General features: G+C 35.8%; 1 protein-coding gene across 2 annotated transcripts in view; it reads right to left on the reverse strand.

Moving 5' to 3' along the window:
* Positions 1 to 1,944: 1,944 nt before the first annotated feature.
* CCDC93 (coiled-coil domain containing 93) overlaps positions 1,945 to 26,361 on the reverse strand; it is a 50,869-nt gene continuing 26,452 nt past the window's right edge. For both annotated transcript variants that reach the window (XM_062578568.1, XM_062578567.1), the window contains 11 exons: positions 22,558 to 22,620; positions 20,318 to 20,391; positions 19,654 to 19,735; positions 18,339 to 18,410; positions 17,255 to 17,326; positions 16,895 to 17,003; positions 13,387 to 13,469; positions 9,302 to 9,339; positions 8,226 to 8,310; positions 5,694 to 5,807; positions 1,945 to 3,293 (listed from right to left, as the gene is read on the reverse strand). In XM_062578568.1, the coding sequence (XP_062434552.1) occupies positions 3,240 to 3,293; positions 5,694 to 5,807; positions 8,226 to 8,310; positions 9,302 to 9,339; positions 13,387 to 13,469; positions 16,895 to 17,003; positions 17,255 to 17,326; positions 18,339 to 18,410; positions 19,654 to 19,735; positions 20,318 to 20,391; positions 22,558 to 22,620 (846 nt within the window). In that variant the 3' untranslated portion in view covers positions 1,945 to 3,239. The remainder of the gene's footprint in view (positions 3,294 to 5,693; positions 5,808 to 8,225; positions 8,311 to 9,301; positions 9,340 to 13,386; positions 13,470 to 16,894; positions 17,004 to 17,254; positions 17,327 to 18,338; positions 18,411 to 19,653; positions 19,736 to 20,317; positions 20,392 to 22,557; positions 22,621 to 26,361) is intronic.

Raw genomic sequence — 26,361 nt, forward strand, 5'->3', positions numbered from 1 at the left:
AACACTAGAACAGGTTGCCCACAGAGGTTGTGGAGTCTCCATCCTTGCAGACAGTCAAAACCCACCTGGCTGCAGCCCTGGGCAACCTGCTCTAGCAGATCCCACTTGAGTTGGGGGGTTGGACCTGATGATCTCGAGGTCCCTTTCAATGCCAAATATGTTGTGATTCTGTGAATATCACAATTACACAAAGAGACCTTAAATCTCTAGAAAAGTCATGGTCTACATTGAAGTTTATTGGCTTAAAAAAACAATAATCACAGTATTTACTCTTCTTCCTTTAAAATTTCTCTTTGAAACTCTCTGCTGATACTGCCCTTCACTTTTACAAATATTGTTATTTTAATGGAAGCCAAAATTAATGTGGCTTTATCTAGAAGAATTGTCATGTTTGCAATACCTAAATAACTTGGATACTGTCCTCCTAAAACATTTTCCCATGAGTAGCCATAGAGTGCAACATGTAGTTGTTCCTCTGCAGTAAGACTGACTGGGCAACATCTCAGTAGAGGACAGTTAGGCATGACTGTCATCAGGTTGAGCAGAAGGAACAAACCAGGCTGTTAACAGAGGTGTCATTTCTCATACTGTTTATTCTTTCCTCCCCAGTTCTCAGAGCAAAAGGTTTCCTCTAACACACAAAGACCACCTACAGAAAGCAAAAAATAGTTGACATACCATTTCTCTTACCTCTCCATTTCTCTTACCTCTCCAGTTTCTCTTTCCTTCAACACTGCAGGTTGAAAACAGGGACAGTGTCTGTCTGCCTTGGATTTCCATCTGTTATATAAAGAAGTTGACTCATTACAATAAGTTATCATCTCAACTCTGGTTTTATTTTCTATCAGAAATAACTATATCTTCACAAAACCCAGATTCTGTTTGTATCTTAGCCAAAATCACTGGCTCCTGGCCAGAGTAATGGATGTAATATTTTTATATTGTGTTGAAGATTCCAGATGGTCTTTTTTTAACAAGTAAGCATAAAATTTAATGTTAAATGGAACAATCATGTCACTTATTCTATACACAACCAGCATTTATTAATCATCCAGCTAGAAAATTTTGCTTGCTATTTTTAACATTCTCATTAAACCAGTAAGTAAAATGTTCAAAATATTAAAAGTGCTTATCTACGATAAGCACAGGCCATCTCTTATTGGTCTGTAGAAATCTACACCTGAAAGCTTCTATTTCTTTTTAAAAACAACAAAAATAGGGCTTGAATCAATTTTGATAAATATTTTTAAAAACAAAACTGAAAAGTCAGAATTACTTTTAAGAAGTAGATCATATGCAAATACATCAGAACTTGGATTCACTAACAGGTTTTCTTGATTCCTAATTCAAATTGCTTTACAAATTAGAAAGAAAGAGGGTAAAATTGTAAAGGGTGTGGACTTTAGTATTATTATAACTTGTAAATTAATATCAAAGCTGACTGGAGAATGCCTGCAGGTAGCATCAATGTAAAGTTCCTTCTTCAGCAGTTCTGAATGCATTTGTCTTCATTATTTCACTAACTCTAGGAAAATCTAACCTTCTGAACACACGTAAGACAATCAGCCTGCATATACTCAGTTTGCAAGAAGACGTATCACACAATCCAGTCCCCCATAGTTTTGAGGGACATGAGTACAAGGGGAAGCTCATACCATTTTATCAAGACAGACTATCAATGATTTTATAAACATTCGTATCCCCTACACACAAACCACCCCCTCCCCCTCAAAAAAACCCCACAAAAAACAGATACTACAATCTGATACTGTTGTGCAAGTAACTTGTAATATCTCCACTGAGAAAAAAATCTGTATCCTAAACTGATACTTAAGAGAAATCTAAATCTCAATGAACCTCCTTGGCATCTACTAGGTTTGACAGCTTGTTCCAAATACCAAACTCCTAAAAAGCAGCAGGAGAAGAGAGAACGGTAGCAATGGCTATGTGACATTACATTTTTATTACATTTGCACAATTTATCTTTTAATGCGTTTGTAATCCAAAAGCACAATAAGGCTTCTAAAACAAAAGTGTGTCACCCTAGAAACACAATAGCGGAAGGTCACTGAATTCCAAACATGTTTTTATTTTATATTCACTGCCATAGGAAGTAATCTAATAGAATGCTCATCACTGTTAATGTGGGTAGGAAATATGTTTTTTCTTTTCTTGAACAAAAGATGTGATGTACCTAAGTCCAGTCCAAAATTCTGATATTAAGTACAAAAACAGCTATTTGAATTATAAAATACTGTATGCACAAGTATAAAAGTGTTCCAGGAGGTGTTCAACAGACTTCTAAACTTCAAAAGGCAAACATTCAGCCAGGGAAATAGCTCATTGTCTTTAAAGATGAGCATCAGTTCATTTGAGCAGAATGCCTGAACCTTTATCTTTCTATGTTACAGCTGAAATACACCACTTTTCATCCCAGCCAGGGTAACATGATAATTCTAGTGATTAAGGTGCTTTTCCTGGAGCTATTAATTTAACCAGCACTCTCTGCATATATAAAAATCAAATTTCACAAAAAAGTGTACAACTAGACTTTATAAAAATATAAATCTATAATTTTACACTAAGAATTATCCAAGTTGAATTTCTATTTTCTTATGTCTTAACCATTAGGAATTAGTTTTTGTCTTTTGGAATCTTATCTATGGCTAAAATGTAAATTTAAATAATGTGAAGTTATTAGCTAATGATAAGAATTTCAGGAACTATTTTCTGTGTTTGTTTTGCCTATAATCAGATTTCTGCATTCTGTAGTACTCCTTTTATGGTATTTGTATGTATTATTTTCAATTATGTTACCAACAAAATCCACATATATTTTTTCCAGAATTTTGACCCTTTTCACTGTTAAAGCCCAAACAAAAAACATCCCATCATCCTCACTTTGGAAAAAAAAAAAAAAAAAAAAAAAAAGAAAAACTCAAATAAAGTTAGACAGTACTTCCGCTTTTCTGTACTGCATTAACTCTTTACTGTGTAGTGGAGGCAATAACAATACAGCCACTAGATGAAGGAATGTAAAACAGAATACATATCGGAAAAAAACAGACTTCTACAGCTGTGTATATATATGTGTGTGTGTCTATATATACACACACATATACATTCTCACACACATATATATATATATGTCTGTCTACATTGCAGTTATCATTGTCACTTCACAAAAGATTCAATTTACAGACTGAACCATTTTTCATAACTTCATCAGTTGGAGTTCTTCAGGAAGAAGTAGCTTTCAACTTGGATAGTAGTATTTCATTCTTACGGCATTCCTGTTAACAAAAAGCAAACAGATCAGGCAGTCACTCTTAACTCTATTAGTTGTGATATAGATCTTTACATCATCAAACTGAAGCTTCTTACTCTGAAAGATCTCCAAGATCCAAAGTACTCTGGAGTAAATGATGAGTTGCAGTATTTGATTCATCCAAAATACTGTTCCAATGGCATATTCATTAACTTTTATGATGTACAAGTCAAAATGAAAGCTGCTTGATCATTAGTCTAAAATTGTTTTAAGGTAGCTAAAACAAATTCACCTTTTCACTTATAAATTGAAAAAGCCTGAAATAGAGATTACTGATAGGTGATCTGGAACATCACAAAATAATCTGCAAAAAATTAGTGTCCATGGAATAACTCTAAGTCAAGAAACGTATGTACATATGTATGTACTATCTGTTCTTACATATGATTTTAAAATATCTGTTTGCTTATTTTTAATGTAAAACACAGGATAGACAAGGTAGAATAGAAATGATTTCACAAGGGCAGAAAAAAACAAATAGCTTCTGTAATAAGCTTCATAAACATAGCTAAGCAGTCCCTGTCTGTGTCTCAGACTACACAGTCCAAAACAGGAGGAAACTGTCTTGGAACAAACTAGGACAAATCAGAGAAAGGTGTTTTTTCTCCAAACATTGGAAGCCAGAAGAGAATTTTGTTGACAGCACTACTTTGTCATTCATTATCAAGGAGATAATAACTGATAGAAGCATATTATGATAAATGGAAACCAAGGAGAAGCTAACTCAATGAAATATTTAAAAAATACTTTCACAGTGATTAGACAAGAAGGCTAGCCTTTTCTGTTACTAGACTTTTAGGAAACAAACACCCAGGACAAACTCAGTAATCCACCAGCTCTCATCTACAATACAGACTCTTCTATCAGAAAGAGCATGCATGCGCAGGACACAATTAAGTCTTGAAATAAATGCCTTCAGGAAGTATTATTACATATATCTAGCAAGATTCATTCTGATAAACGAGATTCCACTAGGAAACTTAAATACAAAGCTTGCTCAGTAACAAATTAATACTTCCCCAAAAACAAGAAGGGATGTAAATTGTCTGTGACAAAAGAATTTTCAGAATCCAAGAATCATGTTGAGAAATCCTCCAAAAGACACTGTGAACATGATTTATAAGCACTGTATAAACGCCAATGTATAAGTTAATGCTCAAATCAAGCCAGAAACTGTAAGCGACTGAACAGCTTACATACTTCCAGAAATCTTAAAGTGTTGAATTGCTTCATCTTCCATTTTCTGAATCTACTTCACAAAAAACCAAAAAGGAAAAACTACACACAACACCACAACACACGCAAGCATATTCACTCCTTTATCCACTAGCAGGCTTTTTCACTTGTAAACTAACTTTCATATAGGGCTCTAACATTATTCTGCAATCAAGTTTCCTATACAGTTGCCCATAAGCTAGATGTTATTCCAATTTTGCAGAATTTTTAAGCCACAAGTGTCAAGGAACAATCTTGCCCATTTGTTCCAAGATGACTTAAACTACTTAAACTACTTCCACTGTCGATTCCTAAGCAGGAATCATGAATTGAATTCCTGAAGTTTGCCTTTCTTCCCATTACTGTGGTACAATGTACCTCAAAGGCCTAACACTTTATCCCAAATATAAACTTCTCTTTGTGTATCCTGCGTGAGAGAGAAAAACAGGACTCACTAGCTCTCAAAGCACCACCTAAATACCTAAAATAATTATTACTTAAACCACTAACATTATGCCAAAAACTAAAGCAGCCTTTAGAATTTACTCCTGAAAATGAGGTTGTGACCTGCTTCTGCCATCATGGACTCCAATGGGAGTGGAATTAGTCAGCTGTTCTTCCAACAACCCAATCTTATTGCCAATTAGTTGCTGAGATTCTTTAATATATAGGCAACTCTGCAGCTGATCGTCCTCTAATACATAATTACAGTATCTGTAATAATGAAAGTCATTTATTGTCCTCTATTGAGTTGCTGCTCAATGAATTACATTATGAGCCTCAAAAGAAAGAAAGAGAGAGAAAAAACAAACAAACAAACAACAGTTCTGGCTAAGAAAACACTTCAACCATTCCAGCAATTTGAAAAATGCCTGTTTCTCTGTAACAGAAAACTCCTTATCAAAACAACACTGCATGTTTCCTCAGGCCACTTCTCTTCATGATTTAGCTTTGAGGATACTTCACAAGAGAAATTCAGAAAGAAAGAAAAAGTTCTGGACAAATTATATATCTAGAAATTTGCTCCTTATTAACAGCAAGGTTTATGATCCACTTCAAAGCAACCAGTATCACTGAGCAGAACAGCTTTGGAAGCAGCTATTTACCAGCTCAAACACTCACCAGTCTACATTAGCAAAAATGCTCTTACCTCCTTAAATTCTTTCACTGTTTTAAAGTAAAGTCTCTGTTTCTCTAGAAGCTCCAAATATTCATCATTCAATTGGTCTCTTCGCATTTTGTTTTCTTGCTTCTTTTTTTCCATCTGTTGGTGTATAGGAAGTACAGAAGATCATATACTATGTGTGTTTATGTATCTGTGCATATACATACATATACAGACACACAAGCGTCTACTATAGACAGTGGGAGATGGATCATTCATAAATGATACATAAATGATGTCATTGGCTGGTGCTTTTAATACAAGGAACTTTTAGGCCAACTCTTAACAAACAAAAATACCCTAAAGTCTCAGCATCAGTGGCACCACAGGTAACATTCAGATTTGAACTAAACTGTACGTCTCTGCAAGCCCAGAAATCTTGTCTACTAAACAGTGCTCCATCAAAGATGATTCAGTGAAGTTAATTAATAAATAAATAAATAAATAAAAGGTTTGGTATGACACAGATCTTGATTTGTTAAGTTTGCTGTACCAATCACAGGGGATTGACATCTTTACCTTACTACACAATGCCGTATTTGTGCAAGACCTACACTTAAGAAATCTCTTTTCTCTCCTGTTCTCTCAACCTCATCCAGAGTGGAATGTGCCAAAGTTGTGCCAAGCATAATGTAAATTCCTAAGAGTGAAGAGAATCTGTACTTATTACAAACAGATTGCCTTCCTCTCAGGAGCAGTCCTAATGAAGTCCTACCATCATAAGCATCAGAGAAGTCTGTGGCTAGTTTATAAAGTAATTTTTTCCTGCTCTTCTCTGGTGTTAAGGAACTGCCCTATGAATGCCTGTCACATTCCTCTCCAATTTCAAATGACTCTCCACAAACACAAAAAGACAAGAGGCAGAAAATGCATCATCATATGCATACCATTCTTCTAGGATGAGGCTAAGAACTACATTGCTAAAAGATCAAGGACCAGGTTCTTGTGAAGATGTAAGACCCTACTACTGTCATTTGGTAAGTTTCTTCTTTTGTACAAGGTCATGACAAATCTCTCTTAGCATATTCTTCACAGTGAAAACTAACCTGTCTCTCTTCAAAATGTCTTATGAATATCTGTTACCACACAAATTCTTGTTTGCAAGTTACTTGTTCTCAGTAAGAGTATGTCTCATTTCCCTTTAGGATTTTTACAATGCAGTTACAGTATGATGGGCTTTGAAAAATGGAATTTATCCTCAGGTATAAGGTCTTCAGGTCTGTACAGAAAACAATTAAAATGGCCTTTTTTTTTTAAAGAGAGAATCATGGTTACTGACTGTGAGCACTTTTAATCCACTGCAGATAGAAGTAGAAAGGATCAAGCTATCTCTTCAAGATGGTGGATAACCCTTTAACTCTTGCTGTATACAACTAGTTCATCTCTTCAAAACAAAGTAAATCAAGGGAATTTTGCTAGGTGAGGAATAATCACAGCACACGCAAAAAGGCTTCCACTGCAGCTTCCACTGCAGAAGCGATCACTTGTCAGGTTCTTCCCTGACGTTGATAAATCAACTATTAGAAGGTAATGTCTGATTAGGTACTACATCACCAATAATCCATTTTGCTCTCTTATCCAGATAGGCTTAACTTTTTCATCCAGAAACTTTCCAGTGACTTCCTCAATTAGCTGTTACTGGCACCTCTTGCTCATCCAGACACTTAGCAAAAAAGTAAATATTGGTTGCTAGCTATAGCTGTGACCTCACTCAAAATATGCCCATGGCAAAACTACCAAGAGAGAAAGAGAAACACAGCACAGATGAGGTAAACTGCCACTGCTTTCAGTCACCATCAGAGGTGCTGAGATTGGATTTTTCACCCAAAATAATGACTGTCATCTGAAATGACATCTCACATTCCTTTACCCCTCTCCATGCATAAAGCGGCTGAAACTTTTGATTCCATTTGAGAATATAATAAGAGTACAGAATAATTTTACGAACTTCAAGGTTGTAAGAATCCATTTGCAAGAACGTGAAAAAAGTCATGCAGAGCTCCAATTTGCTATCGCTCCTTTGATTAGCTGAACTGTTACCCATTTCTATACACAAAACAGTGGGCAGAAGGCAAAAGAACACCGAACTCATGGACAGTTTGTTTGCTGCGGTTGCTTTCTGACAAAATTAAAAGCATGTCAATCTTCCAAAAGAAATAAATTTAACCATCTTCAAGTTCATCTTTACTAGAGAATTGCACTGTTTAAGTATTTTCATAATCTGTTTCACCTCGAGACCCTCATTACATCAGCAGTCTTGACATAAGCCTGTTTCAAGCATCAAGATCATTGCAATGCCACTAAAACTCCAGTGCTAAAAGCTGCCTCTTGGAGCTACAACACCTCTGCCCTATTCTATTCATTAACATTTTAGTGGTGAGCACTTTCTTGTGGGTGTGAAGGACTTGTTAGTTGCTTAAATAATTTGCACCTCAGATTTTTTCATATATAATTACCCAAAAGGTTTTCTGAAATAATTCCCAGCCTCTAGCAAAGAGAGCAAGAAGAGTCTCAAACCTTCATCCGGTTCTGTTTAATGCCTTCTACAATCTGCTCCATCTGCCGTAAAAACTGCTCACGAGAACCAGAAGATGCCATCGCTCTAGAAAGAAAAAGATAACAATGCATAGAATTATGCCAGAATAGAAATGTGTGGGATAATGTGGCAGCTATAATTCTTTTGTCTTTCTTATAGGACCAAGTATATACTTTGCTTTGTATTCTAAATAAAAATTATTCTTTAAATCATTGATTTCAGGTAACAGGGCAGATCTTCAGTTGGTATAAACTATTTCAGGTAACAGTGCAGATCTTCAGCTGGTATAAACTATCAAAAAGCCCTACTACTTTCCCAGGAGGACAGAAATAAATTGCTATTACTTAACCAAAAGCAATGTTGCCAATGAATTTTAAGAGCAGCTGATGTCAAAATAAGGAAAGTGACTGAAGGATCAGATCAGTAAATATTCTAAACACAGCTTTTTATTCTATTAGAAAATTAATTATATAATATCGCAATAGAATCCTTAAAAGCTGTGGTAGGAAGAACGGTTTAGAACTACCAAAATAGCCATTTACATCAGACTTTTTTCAGAAGCCAAAAAACAGAAAAAAAATGTTGGCTGCATCACAGACTGATATTTGACCTTGAACTTCCAGTGGGACCATGGTTTTACCTGAAGACTTCACACTTCATCAAAACTCTATTAAACAGAATTACTCCATAATAAACAGGTCTGAAATATATCTGAAATCTAATGCTTTGTACATAACGCACTAACCACAACATCATAGAAATGAAAAAAAATTTTCAATTAATGCCAGAAAAGTTATGACTGATTTTTTTTCCACAAATCCAACTGAAGAGTCAGATATTAAAAACATTTGTTGACTATACATATTAGTTAATATCAAGTCTATGACTCCCCATACACTACTTTAAACAGAATTCATAAATTTCATTTCATATTTTCATTTAAGTGGAAAAAAAAAAAAAACATACTCTAACCAATTTTTACTCATGCCCCCTCCTATTTTTTCAACCCGCCCTACTACTCATTGCAACTATCAAGAGAAAATTGACCATTACTTACTGATGAAAGTTGTCATGAATAGAATTCAGCAAGTTAACCTGTGAGGGGGAAAAAAAAAAAAGAGAGAAAGAGAGAGAATACATACGTCCTTTCTGTCAGAATGAATTTTCAAAAACAAAAAGATGAAATTCAGATTCAAAAACTGACCACAGAAATATTGGTCTGAGAAGCAGTCAGCTGTATGAAAATCACTACGGGTTTCTTTTAGGAAGAGAAATCACATCCCTTCCACATTACTGAAATCTATCCCAGTAGAGAAGTCACAATAAAACAAAGCAAGTCTTGCATAACAAGTGAGGCTCTTAGTCATACTGATGTCCAACAGTCCTTTAGGATGACCTTCCTGACTAAACTAATTAAGTAAAAGGGCCTACACACGTTGAAACTTGACATACAAGTATGTGACAGGTAATAGCCCAGTGTTCAGCACTGATGATACACAAGTATACATATCGACTTAGGTTTGCATAATTGGTCTTAGTTGCAATGACAAAGTAGGAGAACAGGGTTTCACACATATGTAGCCCTGAACATGGCTCAGCTTACAAGCTGAACAGAACAAATGAAAAAATATCTTAAAGAAAAAACAAAAAGAAAACATGCATCAAATCATGCAAGACCTGCATTCAGACATAATTTTCATCAGGACAAATGTTAGTGCAAGTTTATACTGCACCAGCTTGCAAAATAACTATTCCCACTCCAGTGCTGAAGATGCTAGCTTTGCGATTGAGCACTGTAGCTCTGTCAAGAAACTGCACTTCAGCTCAGTCCGAGCAGAATATTCTATTAGCAAAGAACTATTGCTCTGGAGACAAGGCCACTATTTCCCCCAATGCTGTACAGACCCAAACAGTGCACAAATAGCAGCTGAGTTTCCACGCTGTATTTATTGAGAGGCATAAACTCAGAGTTTTGTTAGAGCTTCTGAACAACCTGAACATCAGTACTTGCTTTCCTTGTATATATTTTACAGCCTGTTAAAAGAGAAGCATCTGAAGTATAGAATGGCTAATGGTTAATTCTTTAAAAAGAATTTACAGCAATATAACAGGGATATTTTGTTGCTTTTGGCATAACACTCCCCACTAATTAAATCATATATTGAATAATTTCCATGTAACCTCCTCCATTTTTTTTTCTTGTTTTCTAAATATTGCTGAGAACAGTAACATTCACCAAGTAGCAATAAATGGGATTCTTCGTTTGGGCTTTTAATACTTGTGCAAGGCTCATGTGATCAATTTTTCCATGCAGTTTCTCCTTTTGATGAATAATTGAAAGTGTTCTTCACTGCATAAATTTAAGCATTATAAACAGAACCACTTGCCCCACTACTATGGAAAGCTAAATTGACCTGCAGATCTAAGAATCTTCCATATGAATGACAGTGATTGGCACAGGCATGGCACAATCTGCTGTCATTCCTGACCTTTCAAAAATTCAAAAAAAAAAAAAAAAAAAAAAAAAAAAAAAAAAAAAAAAAAGCAAACATAATCCAAAGATTATTTTAAGATGTTTAAGAAATGTTTAAGAATTCCTGTTATTTAGAGGAAAAAGTACGTCATTTAAGAGCAGCGACTATATGCCTTACAAATATCTGCCAAATCCATACCTGTGCCTTTGCCTCCAAATACTTCCAAAAAGCACACCTAAGAATGTGATTACATACTTTATACAGCAAAACCTTCACGTATTGAGAAGTAGTATTTTGCAACTAAGAGTGTTGACGTGTTCCATCTCAAAATAGGAAAATCGGGGGCCAAACCCAACAGCAAAAATAACCATGAAAAAAACTGAGCTCACAACATCTGCAGCATTTTAAAAATGAATCTTCTATAAAATATGATCAAAACTATAAGTGATATGAGCAGAGATCTTTCATGCTACAATGATAACCTTTACAGGCACAATCCCACTGTATGGTAATTGTAACTTGTTATTTTAAAGTAATTATGCTCGGCCTATTATAAGAAAGCAGGTCTTTTCTATTTAAAAAGGTATCTTTCAAAAATCTTTATGAAACAAAGATGCCAAAGAGCACAGAAATCTTTTGGAAACATATTATTAGACAATATTTATTTGCTGAAGCCTTATTTCTAATGTTAAAAGAAATGCAAGGAAACCACGTACTTTAAGGAGACAAAAGAGTAAGTTACACGTATAATTCCAAGGTAATTTGAGGAATTTAAGGACCATGAAGCAGAAAATTTTAAGAAATAGCACTAGCTTATGCAAAAATGAAACCTTTCCCACAAATTGTGTATTTCTAGAGCATGTAGCAATCATCAAAACAGGTAAAATTGTAACTTTCTGTAAGACACTGTCTTGTACTCACCATCGATCTAATTCAAAACATAGAACTAGATAAAAACATCTTGCACAATTCAGCACTGAATTTAAATTTTTACAAATATTACTTATATGTTTTGCTAAAAATATGTAAGTAATATTTGCAAAATATGCATCTATGAATTGTAAAATAGTTGTAAAATATTCAAATTGCCATCCAGTCACAGAAGTTATTTTTAAATTCATTGTGATGCAGTTTGGATTCTGACAATGTTTATGTGGTACTAAAATATTTTTTCTGTAACAGAAAACGGACTTATCTACCATAACACGGCTATCATGTCTTAAAATACTTGCATTAAGGTAAACTACGGGAAGTCAAAGTTGTGAACATGGGTATGAAAATAGCATTCTGGTCTTTTTGTCCATCATCCTGGCCTCCAAAAGGTCTCCGAGAACCCCAGTCTTTTACGATTGCCAGAGGAAGATGACACTGTATCTCTGAGTAAGTTCTGCACAGCAGAGGATCTGTGAGCTTTCTAGCAAACTTTGGCAGACTTGCATGGAGTATTTTTTAAGGTTAGCACAGTTTCCTTGTTTTGGCTTTAATAAGTTACTGTAGAATTACATAAAAGAACCATGAAAGAATGAAGGGGGATTTTTTCCACAGTTAACATTTTCTTGTACATGCCTGACATGTTATGTTCAAGCCTGAAGGCCTGCCGTTTTGCTTGAAGTTCCCCTCCCCCCTGCAACTATGCCTTCTCAAAGTTTTACTACAGGTGCAGAACTTTCAGCAAAATGTTTTTAAAATAGAAATATTTTTCAAGATCTATTCCATTAGCCAAGTTCCATGGCAAACAACTGCCAAGATCACACGCCTTCAAAAAAGGTACATAAATCACTGATTTTCCAAATTGAAACAATGAAAACTATCTTGCTCATGCAGCAGAATCAAATGCTTAAGGGAAAGAAATGGATACTCACCTTCTTCATTACCAACCCAGGAAGTAAAATGCCTTTACATAGTCATAAAATTGACTCTGGCTTGTCTCATACTTGAATATTTGATTGCTTAGTGTAAGGCAAAACTAGTTAAATCATCTTCTGTTCTTATTTTATGAGAATCAGAGAAGACTAAAGTATCAAAACCTTTTACAGTTTAAGGCAATGCTGACATTTTGTAATCAAACTTTGCTCCTATTTCTCCACCTTTACTGAAGTTACACATCTTATCATTGCAAAAAAGGAAATTGAAATCTTAAGTTATCCTCAAAGAGCCCAACTCTGTATAGCAGGGACAGAGAGAAAGGAACAACAGCTTGCATTCAGGAAAATTTTCCTTTGATACTGATCCCTTAAAATCACCAGTGACTTCAGCATAGGCAGGATGAGACCTTGAGAATTAACTATGATGTTGCTGAAAGCAGACAGAATTTGGTCTCCAGAAGTTAATTATAGCATTGGTTCATAACAAAAATAGCAGCCAAGAGGACAAAAGGAGGGTAATTTAGTCCCGTAACAAAGACAGGGATATTTGCCAATCAAATGTTCTTCACGTTTTGTGAACACAGCAATTTGAATGTGTCAATGTGCCACACTAATGATAACACTTAAAAAAAAAAAGTCTTTTCCTGTTAATAATGAAATACTTTTATGAAGCCTGTTGTTTCATTTTTACTTGTAAAAATTATTAACCTTTCTCTGACAAGGCTGAGTGTGAAAGCTACATAAGAACACTGCATCATCTTCTACATAGACTAAACATTTAGAAAACAGTAATATTTTCTTACCTCCTTCTCCAAATACACTTTCTTATCATCCAGTGTGTTATAAAGAGTAAAGAACTGTTTGGTTTCTTTGTGAGTTGCTGACACTGCAAACAAAGAAGGGCAGACTAATAAAAGAGCATTAGGTGAAACAGAACCTATAAAAATACTTTGTAGGCTTTATTGTTTGCTATAACTTTGTATTATTAATAATGGAAGACACACTTTAATACACTCTGGAAGAACACTGCATCTGCATGTAAATCTCCAGTAGTTCGCAAGTAGCAGATTATACGAGCACTGGACTCCAAAATAACACAGTTTAGTGTCTAAATTAAACCTCAACTGTTGACCACACTTTATGAGAACATAACTTGTCACTGTCAACTGTGCTTCCCTACCACTGTCTGTTCATATTTCTTTCATAAGCTTTTCCCTTGCACCACACAGGTTGCTGCGCTGCTAACAGTTGTCCTAGGCTAACTTGTGTGTTTGTTTCTGCGCGGAGGGAGAAGGGATTAAGCAAGGACAGACAGGAACTAGATAATCCAACACTATGGGGGAAGGTCTGGAGCAGGGAAAAGAGTTGCATGTTTTATACTATACCCTTCAAGCTACAGATGAGCTAGATACCCAAGAAAGCTCTGATAGTGTAAAAAAAGGAAAAAAAAAAAAAAAAAAAAAAAAGCTTTAACTTGTTTATGTTGTTATAATTAAACAATACCTTCTTTTCAAAAGGCTGCTTTAGGTAAATATAGCATATTTATAGCATATAAATATAGCATATGGTCACAGCTTGGTGGCAAAGGTATGGCTCAGACATTCATCCCCTTTGGGCCTACAAGACAATGATGACCAATATTCCAAGACTACTAAGTGTTCCTCTGTTCTTTAGTTCCAAGGTCTAAGGAAAACTAAGATATTTAAGATCCTTGAGGGAGAAGTTCAACAGAAGGACAGTTGGCAAAAATTATTATGGTTAATTTATTAAGCACTGTCTAGAATCCTGAACCCAGAAAAAGGTATGGGTCAGAAAAGATGAAATGATTTAATGATGAAAATTATACTAGAGGTCATGAGCAAGCCAAAAAAGCCAGACTGAAATCATCTTCATTAATTATAGTCTAAAGGTTAAAGAGCTGCCATAAAATCTTTACAAAACTGTGAGATGACTTGTAGAATTCTGCTCTCAGACAGAATCAAACCAGCAACCTACAGCTCAGAAGTGAACATTTTAATGACTGAAATCCAGAAAGGCACCAACAGTATCTCACTACTGCAGTAGTGAGATATAACAGACCGAAGAGCTTTCTTGTCATCACAAGACAACGAACAACACATATTCTGGATATGCTATAGCCTATAAAGGTATGCTGAGTGCAAGGACTGTGAAAGCACAGAGAAATCAAGAATGGTATTAAGGGCTGTCCAGCATGTTCCAGGAAGGTAATTTTCCAAATGCTGAAATCAGGTTGCTTCTTGACAAATGGCATGTATCTATGCACACACAACAATCTCCAGAAGGGCTTTCTTCAGAAGAGGTGCTTTCCTGATTAGTTCAGTTTTTGTAGGACTCAACTGTTGCCAGATGGAAGAGCTTTGCTAATCATGGATCTTCTAGGAGTTAATATAATAAATTAACTTGAAAACTATCCATGTTTTTTACTGGTTTAGCAAGTTGTATCAGCTCACAGAGACTCCAACACACACCAGAGCCCATGTAAGGTAAAGAAGGAGGAAGAAAGAAGGGAAAAACAAAGCCAATCAGCTCACTGATTCTCTTGACACTGTAGCTCAAAGTTTTACAAAAGACAGACACTTCAGTTAGGTATAAAGAAAAAAAAAAAAAAAAAAGCAGCTTGGCATAGTGAGTCAACCTGCAGCATGCTTTTAGTCAAACACACAGAGGGACAGGGAACGATTAAAAATCCATAGTATATTTTGAAATAGCTTCCTAAACTGTTTTCTGAATGGACTTGTTTTCACAGAATTGCTGAGGTTGGAAGGCACACCTGCAGATCATCTAGTCCAACCCCTCCATGCAGAACACCAGAACCGGTTGCCTAGGACTATGTCTAGTCAGGTTTTGCAAGTCTTCGAGGATTGAGACTTCACAGCCTGCCTGGGCAACCTGTTCCAGTGTTTGGAATGGAATTTCCTGTCTTTCAACTTGTACCCATTGCCTTTTGTCTTGTCACTAGGCACCACTGAACTGGCTCCATCTTCTTTATACCCTCCCATCAGGTATGCCCGAGCCTTTGCTTCCCCAGGCTGAACAATCCCAGCTCTCTCAGCCTCTACTCATATGACAGATGCTCCAAAACCTTAATTATCTTTGCAGTCTTTGATCTACTGGCAACAGTTTCTTAATGCAGACCAGGATGCCATTGGCCTTCTCTGCTGCAAGGCTAACTTGTGGTCAACTTTTCGCAGAAAAGTTGTTTTCCTGTTGAACAAAGCTCTTTTCCAGTCCATCAGCCTCCAGCCTGTACTGGTACATGGCTTTAATCCTTCCCAGATGCAGGACTTTGCACTTCCCTTTAAGCTTTCTGAGATTCTTCTCTGCCCATTTCTCAAGCCCAGTGAGGCTGAATAGCAGCACAACCACCCAATGCATCAACCACTCCATGTTGTGCATCAACTTCAAACTTGCTAGTAACTGGCCTCCAGCTGGACTTCATGCAGCTGATCACAACTCTTCAAGTCCAGCAGTGCAGGCTGTTTTCAGTCCACTTCACCAGCCACTTATCTAGCCTGTGCTTCATCAATTTGTCAGCGATGATGCTGTAGGAGACAGTATTGAAAGCATAGCTGAAGTTGAGATAAACAACTTTCACTGCTCTCCTCTCATCTACCATGCCAGGCATTTCATTGTAGAAGGCACTGCAGAATGAATGGTCAGGTGTGATTTCCCCTTTGTAAATACACATTGATTGCTCCTGATCACCTTCTTGCCCTTCATTTGTTTGGAAATGGTTTCCAGGAAGATTCGCTCCATCATCTTTGCAGGAACTAAGGTGAGGTTGATCAACCTGTAGTTCTCCAGATTCCCCTTGACCTTTTTGAAGGCAGAGCTACATTTATGAAGCAACAATGACTAAAAATGATCCCTTCAAGAAACTTTCTTTGTAGTTCTTGATATAGTTTGTATAGAGAATCAGGTATCTCATGCCAAAGAAAGCAATCCAACATTAAGAGCAGAGTAAACATGACTCATATGTACAGCTACCTCATTTGTAAATGGCAGATTAAGGACTTCAGTCTAAACACACTGGTCATTGATCCAAATGAGTAATCTTCTGCAGACAAAATTCACTCCAGACAGCTTGTGCATCAAGTTTCATCCTCAAAGGCATTATTATAACCAGTTTATAAAACCTTGAAAATTGGGTGTATTATGTGAGTGTCAAATGACCCTTAAAATACCACAGGATTAACAAGTGCTGTTGTTACGCATCATCAGCTTATAAAGCAATTGCCCTCCTTCCAGGGCTTTAGCCTTCAGTAGAATGTTTCTGTTTGATATACATACCCTGACTGTAAAGCTCAATAAATCTTTTTTGATACTGCGTTAGCTCAGCTCGGCTGGGTACTTCATCAATCTTGCGTTGTAAAATGGCTATTTCTCTGTTTCTTCGGGCCTAAATAGAAAGGCAGGAAGACAGAAAAAGTCTCTGCTAGTTCTCTTCTTAAAATGAAAGAAACTCATCCAACAAGATTTTTAAAATTAAGTATTTAGTTATGAAAAAGTATTGACTGAGGGTCAATTTTATTTACAGTTGATCTGTGGCATAAAATTTTTAAAAAATTAGAACAACAAAAAAGTAAAAGTGAGAAGATGAGAAAAACCATCAGTAACTTTGTCCTACTAAATTTATAAGGAGTTACTCACCAGTAGTAGCCGGATCTTTTGAAGCTTATCTTTCTCGGTTTTGTATTGCTGGTCTATAATCTTATTAGGCTCCTAGAATTTGAGAACCCAAAAGATAATTTTGGATTACAGTAACAAATCAGATCTGCAATTGGAAAAGTGTGCAAATTGGATTTATTTTGTCTTGGTTTTTTGTTGCTTTGTTCATCAATTGTTCAATTCAATTTGTTCATTCACTGAAAGCTACTATGTAACATCATCATTTGCTTTTTTTTTAAATAATGAATCATGATTTGCATGAAAGAAATCATTCATCATTTTCACAGCAACCAATTGCAATTTGCTACTTTTTAAGTCTTCGATATTTAGTTTTCAAGATTTGTCAATAGCTTTTCCATTGCTTAGCAGCAGCCACTCTTATGAAAATGAAGAGAGAACAACATATGTATGGGAAGATTCTTCTCTATGCTCATTTTCTAAGTGTTCATACTTTGATTCATACTTTGATTCAGTGGAGGGGTTAAAAATAAACATGGTCCAGGATAGACATCAAACCCTCTGACACGCATTCTAGATTTGCTTGCTTGGGGATTTTGTGATCATGTTTTCTTCTGGAAAAATTTAAACTCTAAGCTTACATTTTAATCTTCTCATGCTAGGTTCAGGAGGATGACCACATGTGGGACCTACAATCTACGTGAACTCAAATACACAAATATATCATTGTTTATTCATCTAAAAACACAAATGGTTCAGCCTTTTCCATCTCTGTACTCTTCATTCATTCCCATCAGTCTGGATGCACTTGCATAAAATACAAAGTTTTGACAACTGCTTACTGCATGCAGTGTACTGAGCCACTGAAAATCTGTGCTTCCATCTATCAAACAAAACCACTTTTACAAGAACAATCAAAGCAAACATTTCTGAGGAGGAACTGTTTCTATCAGAAATACACATGGCTCCTAACAGCCTGTGATTCTTCTTCGATGCTACACAGACAATGGATTTTAATGCTTACTGGAATGTGCCAGAAGTCAGAAGGACCTAGAATAGGATTTTAAAACACAAATTAAAAGTAAACTCTTAGACATTTGCTACTTACCTCTTCCTCCCCATTTTCCACTGCCTCTGCTTTCAAATTCTCAATATTTTGTTGAAGTCGCTCCATTTCTTCCTTTAAAATAAGAAAAAAGATTTTGTTGCTTTTAGTTAAGATCTTTTAAACTGGGGATGGTAGGCAGATTGATTCCACATATCTATAACAAATTTCTGCAGTTCACGACACACTTTAATACCTGCAGATTTGTAAGATTAAACAACTGCCCAGGGTTAAGGCAGTCATTATCACTCATCACATAAAACTGAACATCATCTTCTGTCAACTATAGAAACAGTTCTATTTCTTACTTGTCAATACCTAGATCCAGCTAAAACAAGTAATGAATGATATGGAAAAAATCAGACTGAGAAAGAACAGTAATATTACAGTATAATGTATAATGAACTAATCGAAAGTTAGTTGCAAGAGAGTTTCCAAGTCAAGAGTGTTCAGTCAGATTCAAGGCAATTTTCTTTATTTATTTTTATTTTTTACTTCTTTCATTGCATTAAAACTCTTCCACTACTGTTTAAGTAGAAGAGAATGAAAACAATTCTTTCTGATAATATTTCTAGGTATCCTATCAACACAGCAGTGAAAGGGCAAATAAACACAGTAATTAAGCACTAAAACCGAAACATGCTCTGAAGACTGAAATAGCTGCATCTCAGGCTTGCCTCTTTTGGTGGGTTGCTCCAAAGCCAGGGACCTTCAAGAAGCCTTCATCTTTGGTACTGTGCCCCTTCAGGGCACTGTTGACTGCCTTATCCAAGAGAATTTGTTTCAGGTTGTGAATAGCATAGGTGGGTGCCTAATAAACAGTCAGATCTCCATCTTACATTCTGTGAGATCCCCTCCTGCCATACCCCAAGTTATTTTCTGTAGAACGGTAAAGCAAATAAAAAGCCACAGTAATGATCAGCACAGGGCTGATCTAATATTATGTCTAGGAACAGTCTTTAATCAAAGAGTCCCAGGCACTATAAAACCTTGAGGGCTACGCTAATTTAGATATCCCTGCATCCTTCCTTATACCTCCCTGCTTCCTCAGGACAGGGCACAAGTGCTTCTGGTTATTCCAGTTCCAGCTTCCTTGGTTTTCCAGCCTTGTTGCAGTTGTGGTACACTGCAGAACTGGGCAACTGTCCATAATTCTGCCACAAATCAAGTTGGTGGCACTATTTAATCTGAACCTGAAAATATCAGTAAAAAGTGGGAGGGGAGGTGCAGGGAGACAACAAAGCAAGAGCTTTGCATAACATACATAATGCTTGAATGCTTGCTTATATCAATTCTTGTATAATAAAGTAAACCTTACCCTACAATGTGCTTTGAACTCTTGCTCCTGGCTTTTGAGGTTTTCATTCATAGCCACAAGTGCTCGCAGGTTCTGTAATATGCTAAATTTGAAGACCCAGAAAACAGCTTTAGTCTTTTAGTTTCTAATTTAAACAGATAGAGAACAAAAACAAAAATTAGAAGAAACTAGTTTTCCTGTAAAATAAAAATCCACACACCAACACTGATGAATCAGAACAACAATGTAGTATTACACCCAGTGTTTCGATGGCTTTGCCCTGTTCTTCCCTCACTACTGCAGAAGTTTTAAGAGGCCCTCCTATTCAGTTTAAGCAAGATGAAGGCTTCAATTAGGAAGAAAATGGAGATAAGTAGATGAGGGCTTCCTGTCAAATGAGTCTTGGATTCCTCTGCTTGTGTTACACATTTAAGCATCTGCAACTATTTTCAACTATAGACTGACAATTAATATTCATTCAGACTTAATAACATGGTAACCACACTCTGTCTTTGTAAGCGGAGCAGAAGGAACCTTTTCCTTAATTTAGTTATTTGTTTAGGCTGATGAAACAAAATTAAATGATTCATTTTATAATCATTTTCCAAACCTAAAAGGTCACAAAGGAGAGGGAAAAAAAAAAAAAAAAAAAAAAAAAAAAAAAAAAAAAAGCTAAAAAGCTTACCTAGAATCTGCTTGGGATTCTATTGTTTCTAAGGCCGCCAACTCCTTGTCCAGCTTTTCACTGCAACTCTTAACCTAAGGGTTGTAATTAATAATACACTGAAATACACTTGTACACAAGGAACGATTCATGGTGCTCAGCTTTCCCATGCTATGGAACACAGGAGGTAAGTTGCACCAGTGAAAGGTATAGCAACTCACCTAAATACCACCATCAATTTAGAGTGATGAAGACGACCCAAAGACCGATCTCTTAAATTTCTCCATCTGGCCCCTGAAGGGCAAGATTGTATCTGAGACCATGCAGCTACAAAGCAGAATAAAACTGTCCCATTTACACAAGCCATAAGGAAAAGGCTCCAAATAGAGCAGAGAAAACATTGGCTACAAAGGAGCATTGCTTCACTTCTCTGTTCCAATGTCTGGGCAGTTGAGATAGTCTGAGATGGTTTTTTGCTACTGGCAGTAGCAAACAGTAGTAGAATTACTACTCTCAAGAAAGAAAAAAAAGAGGCAGACAAGTGAGAATGATTATCACACACACACACAAAACAAAAACAAAAAAAAACTCTAAAATTTATGTGGGAACACAGGTGTTTACTCTGTGGCTTCCTACATACTAAATGCAATGACTTTGGGGCAAATGAGGTTTTAGAAGGGCTTAATTACATATTAAACCAGATACAAGTTACCAAACCTCTCAAGTCAAGTCCTCAGCTGGATGAGATCTCAGGTAAGTCCCCCTGCCTCTCAGAATAACTGCCAACCTGAACTGTTGAAGGTACTTTTCTTTAAAGTTGTATATTTTGCCACTCTTTTGTGCAGCTACACCAAAGGAGGAAATCATGTTAATCAAAATACTGTTTTCTGAAATATGCATGTTTGTTTTTTAAAGCAGAAATAATGATTATCCTCCGCACTGTGCTCACTGACTTCAGCATGCTTATCCTGCCACACACTCCAACACAATCAACTAAAGGCAGTAATAATACCTTCCCACAACCTGTGCTGCAGCTGAAACATTACTAACAGAGTAAAAGGCAAAATATTTAAAGCTTTTAAGTGCTGAATTTAAAGCTTTAAGCAAGAAAAAGTGCAGAAACTTATATAGAGCAAAGCCCAACTACAAAGAGATTTTTATAACTGGAAGATGGTTCTGCAGCTGACATTGCATCAGACAGTAAAATGGATCAGATGTGACTGCCTGCTTCTGACCAATGCCTGTATTATAATCCCTTAACTTTCACTGAGGGGAAAATAAAACAAAACAGAAAACCCTACTACCACTACTATTCCTGACACTTCAGACATAAGTTGTATAGAAACATTTGACAAGGATATACAGAGCAAGATTTAACTCACTACAATGACCTAAAATTTAACAGCAGAAACCTTTAAACATGTAGTTTTTGCACAAATAAAATAGTTCAAACCAAGAATAAACTCCATACAGTTCAATAAAACTAACATTTCACTTCAGGCAAATGTATTTACTAATAGTTTTACTTGTGCCATTAAAAATAGTGTTATTCTCATATTTTACTTCACGTTGCAATCACAGGATGCATTAGTATCTTTTGGTAACCTACAACTGCCATGTATGACTGACTTTAAAAAAAGCTTTCATAGAGTTTCACAATTTAATACTCCTCTCCACAAATACTTCTCAAATGAATTCTCTAAATAACGATTCAAAGAGAATCACTGTTTAGTTTAAATAATATGGAACTAAGTGTCAAACAACGTAAGAAAATAAAATGATATGTATTAATTGTAACAATTGACTCCAGTAAGTCTAATTTTTCCAAATACTTTGAGCTCTTCAGAGTTCCTCAGAAATATTCTTTCCACAACAGCTTCTCAGAGTCTTCTCCAAAGTATTGTAGCATTATTTTAGAAAGCAAGTAAAGCTTGATCTTTATATCCACTTATTTCTCAGATTGACCGTGACATGTATGCCCATGTCAAAGTCTAAAAACACTACTCATCACAAATATATTGACTAGTTAGTAAGACAGCACAGAGAACTCACAGATAACATTAATTTCAAATTAAGACAATCCACATTTCTTTAACCATTTTATTAAAGAATGGAGAAAGCAAAAAGGTGTTTCGCTATCCCAGCAGGAATATTCATGATCAATGCAGAAATTCTCTTTTCAAATTTCTATATGCACAACAAGTTCTCCCAAGAACAAGGCAGATTGTTTTTCTACGTAAAAATTGAAAATCTAAAGTTACCTCCGTTAATGCCTTCTTTGCTTCAGTACATTTTACCTGCAGATCAGCACATTTAGCTTGTAGCTGTTATCAAAAAGAAAGAAGAGAGTTTTGATTCTATATTTACTCTAATTATACCTATAATGCAGAATAACAATATTTGAGCTGCCAAGTTCACAATGGTTGCCAATTAAACAATAGGCATACCACCACAGTCACCGTCCTTTCCTGTAAGGTACTTTGAGTGCACTTCATTGCAAGAATTCTGCTCGAATGATTAATAGCAAATATTTTCCATCTGACTTTCTGTATTAGGTCCTAGAATAAACAGTGGCTTTTATAAAATGCATGCCAATGGAATGGTAACTTGCTGAACAGAATCTTTTGTAAACTGTTGAAAGTTACTTAGTTGAGCTATGTTAGCCTCATTTCATACCATACTAATAAGACAGTCCTATTTTACACTTCTCCAAAAACATCAGGATGATTCAAGACTCACATAAAAGCAGCAAGGCACCAAACCATAAAGATGTACCATACCAATAAAGCAAGCTGTTGTAAGAGTCTCCTTTGTGGAACTATGGAAAGGCTAAAAGAAGGCAGTCAGCAAACACCCACTGGCTATTTCACTTGTCAAATAATTTACAGAAGGTAAATTTTGGAAGAGTATCCTTCTCTAGAGTTCTTATAATTTAAAATAACATTACAAATACTAACAAAAAAAAAAAAAAAAAAAAAAAAAAGAGAGACCTGAGTTAAAAGAGCAGAATAAGAGTGCTGCAAAGCAACACATGACTGGCTTTCTGTTCTACTTTTTATGTTGGTTTAGTTTGCTGTTTGTATATGGAGCTACGGCTCAACATTCCATTCATTCATTTCCAGAACAAAATTTGTAACATTAAAGTTCTTTCATTATATATTTCCTTTTTTTCATCAATAATTCAGAGACTGAATTCTAGCTAGTTGGGGCTGGGAGGGGGATAATAATCACAATTTTAGCTGGCAGTCCACATCTTACAGGGACCAGCAAAGAATCAAGAACTATTTAATCTAAGAATTCTTCCCAAACTTATTGCAGTGCTGAAGCCAGAACTTCATAAATATTCTTTAAAAGGTCTCGACTGTCACTTTCAACTGATTTCAACTTCTACCTCACTCCTTCAAAAGCCATCTTTGGCAAGTGGTGAAACAGTTTCAGACAGGTAAATTCTTCACTAGTACAATGAAGAGAAGAACATGCTTGGTTTATATCTGTCAGCACTATTCTTCCATACAAAAACATAACACAGACTTATGTACTGCAAATAAGCAAAGCTGAATTAAAGAGCCTTCAACTGTCAAAATGGCAAACAGCATTACAACATATTTAGAAAATACTTAAGTTTTCCTGTAATATGAAGTTTATCTTTGGTAGTGAAAAGCAGATCTGGAATGAAGTACAGACTCTACCAACTTCTTGTGGTTTACAACCACACTTCCTCCCCTTCTAAAACTTCTTTCCTCTTCTTAAAAGTACGTGCAAAGCAAACAAACATATTCATTCATTTATCAGGAAAACTGGGTAATAAGTAAAGTAAAATATTTGGGCCAGAAATGAAAAAGTAAAAAACTCAACTTGTATCAAATTGCAGGAATATTCTCTACTAATTCAGCAGGCATACTATGCTACAGTTTCGTAGAATGCAAGAACCATCTGCTCCAGGAAAATGTTTCTGAATATCCCAAGGATTGAGACTGCAAACAGGCATCAGGAGATCCTCCAGACTGTAAAGGCATAACACAGCAACACACTATGGCTACAAAGGCTACCCACAATTTCTAAGATGGTTTAATTGTTGAGCCTTACAGCTCAGGTAGTTGGCTGTAAGGAACAAGGAAACAGTATGGCTGGAGAATAGTGTGCTAATGCAATACAGTAGCACACTGCCTAAGTTAGCTGTTGCAGTTCCCTAATGCTATCTTTACTACAGAAATGTACCTAGGTTCTCTTTCCCAAAATCAAGCTTGAGCTAACTACCTCCGAGAGCACCAACAGCTCTCACAACGCAAGCATGCAGAAGAGCTGTTATGTAGTGTTCAAGCATTTGTGTGTTCAAACCGAGCATTCAAATATGTTTATACAGAAAGACTGCAGACAGATGTGATCTGGCTAGATACTACCCAGCTTCTATTCAAAAGCTGTATAACTGCATTAGAACAATGCTAAACCTGAGCAAATATGTCCTTTGACATAGTGGAGTACCTACAAAGTGAGTCATTACAACAAAGCTTCTCATCTGTAACAGGTTTGCAGCCAGCTAGCTCAGAGCAGATGCAGAGAGACTCTGCATCTGCCTTCATTTTATAATATTTGAGCAGTACAACTGTATCTCCTTTTGTTTGTATTTAAGCCCTTTTAGCTAAGCTCTTTTACCTCCTGGGTTTAAACGAAGGGCCAGTGTGATGCAAGTATACTGTACTGACAATGACCGTCCTTCCCCCCACCCTCCACTTCTAAAATTCCACAAGACCCCATTTGGTCATCTCTGTTCCCACTCCAGGAAAAAAAAAATTTAGAAATGATTTAACCATCTTTATGCCCATTTTATGATTTTTAAAGCTTGACACTTCAACCTGCATTTAAATGCTCATCATTCTGATAGGGAACCAAAGTTATATTTGACATAAAGATGCTTGGAAAATTCACACTAACCAAGTGTTAAAAGGATACAAAATTCATGTAAAGAACAATGTAATTATTTTTAGTATACCATAGTAGCAAAATTTTGTCAAGTTCTTATGTGTTCTGTTTCCTATATACTTCATTTTCCTTTTCTGAGGACTGACTGACTACTTTATACACATAATGTGCATGATGTAGGGAGACCTACATGCAGGACCATTCATCCAAAAGCAAATGAGTACATTCTTTTTTAATGCTTTCCAATATTTCACTCTAGAACAAAGAGAAATGATGACAGACATTGTTTAGATCCAAAACAGAGCACAAATATTCATTGCAGTGTTATTGGCTAGGGGAGAAAAAAATAGAAAAAAGCTATTTTTGAAAGATTGGGCATGCCAGAGGACAATACAGAAATGGAACTGCACCGAGCTTTGAAAGAAAAATGAATCTAGTTCAATATTTTCCAAAGGAGAAACACTTTAACACTTACGCATTAAAAATCACTTCTTACAGTCTACCATTTAAAAGTATATTTTTTTTCCCAAAGACTTTGTGAAAAGCAAATTAAGAATCACCTACATAGTTTATTCATTAAACATTTTGTCTTAAGTTGAAAAAGAAAAACCAAGTAACAGGATAAGCAATTGGTTCTTCCGTTTTTCTATGCTGAAGTTTTATTTCTATAGCTTTAATTAAACTTAGTATTGCTTGAGAGCAAATTTAGAGACTTAAAAAAATGATTCCCAACATACGTTTCACTGAAAGGAGATTTATTTAAGGGATATCAATCCCCTCAAATCTTAGAGAGGGAAAAAAAAAAGCTCTACAGACAGACCAAAAATATTTTATATTTTATTCTCGTTTAAAAAAAAGAAAAAAGAAAAAAAAAAAGAAAAAAAATAGGTCCAGTAAGTGGCTAGGCAGAGGGGATTAAACGCTAGTACTCCCACAGTTATATGACAGCAGGTAAATATTTCAAAGCTATCATTCTTTTACCTCTGTTCTTTGTAAGACTGGACACATCACTGTCTCATGAGATATGCCACAGAAGTCTATCTTTCAAAGCCCCTGAACCGTTGATGTTTAACGGGTACAATGAGTTAAGATGTAAGGTCTGTCTTACTGACAATGAGAGTGAAGGAAAAAAAAAAAAAAGAAAA

Source organism: Rhea pennata, chromosome 6, assembly GCF_028389875.1.
Source record: "Rhea pennata isolate bPtePen1 chromosome 6, bPtePen1.pri, whole genome shotgun sequence".
Lineage (NCBI taxonomy): Eukaryota > Metazoa > Chordata > Aves > Rheiformes > Rheidae > Rhea > Rhea pennata.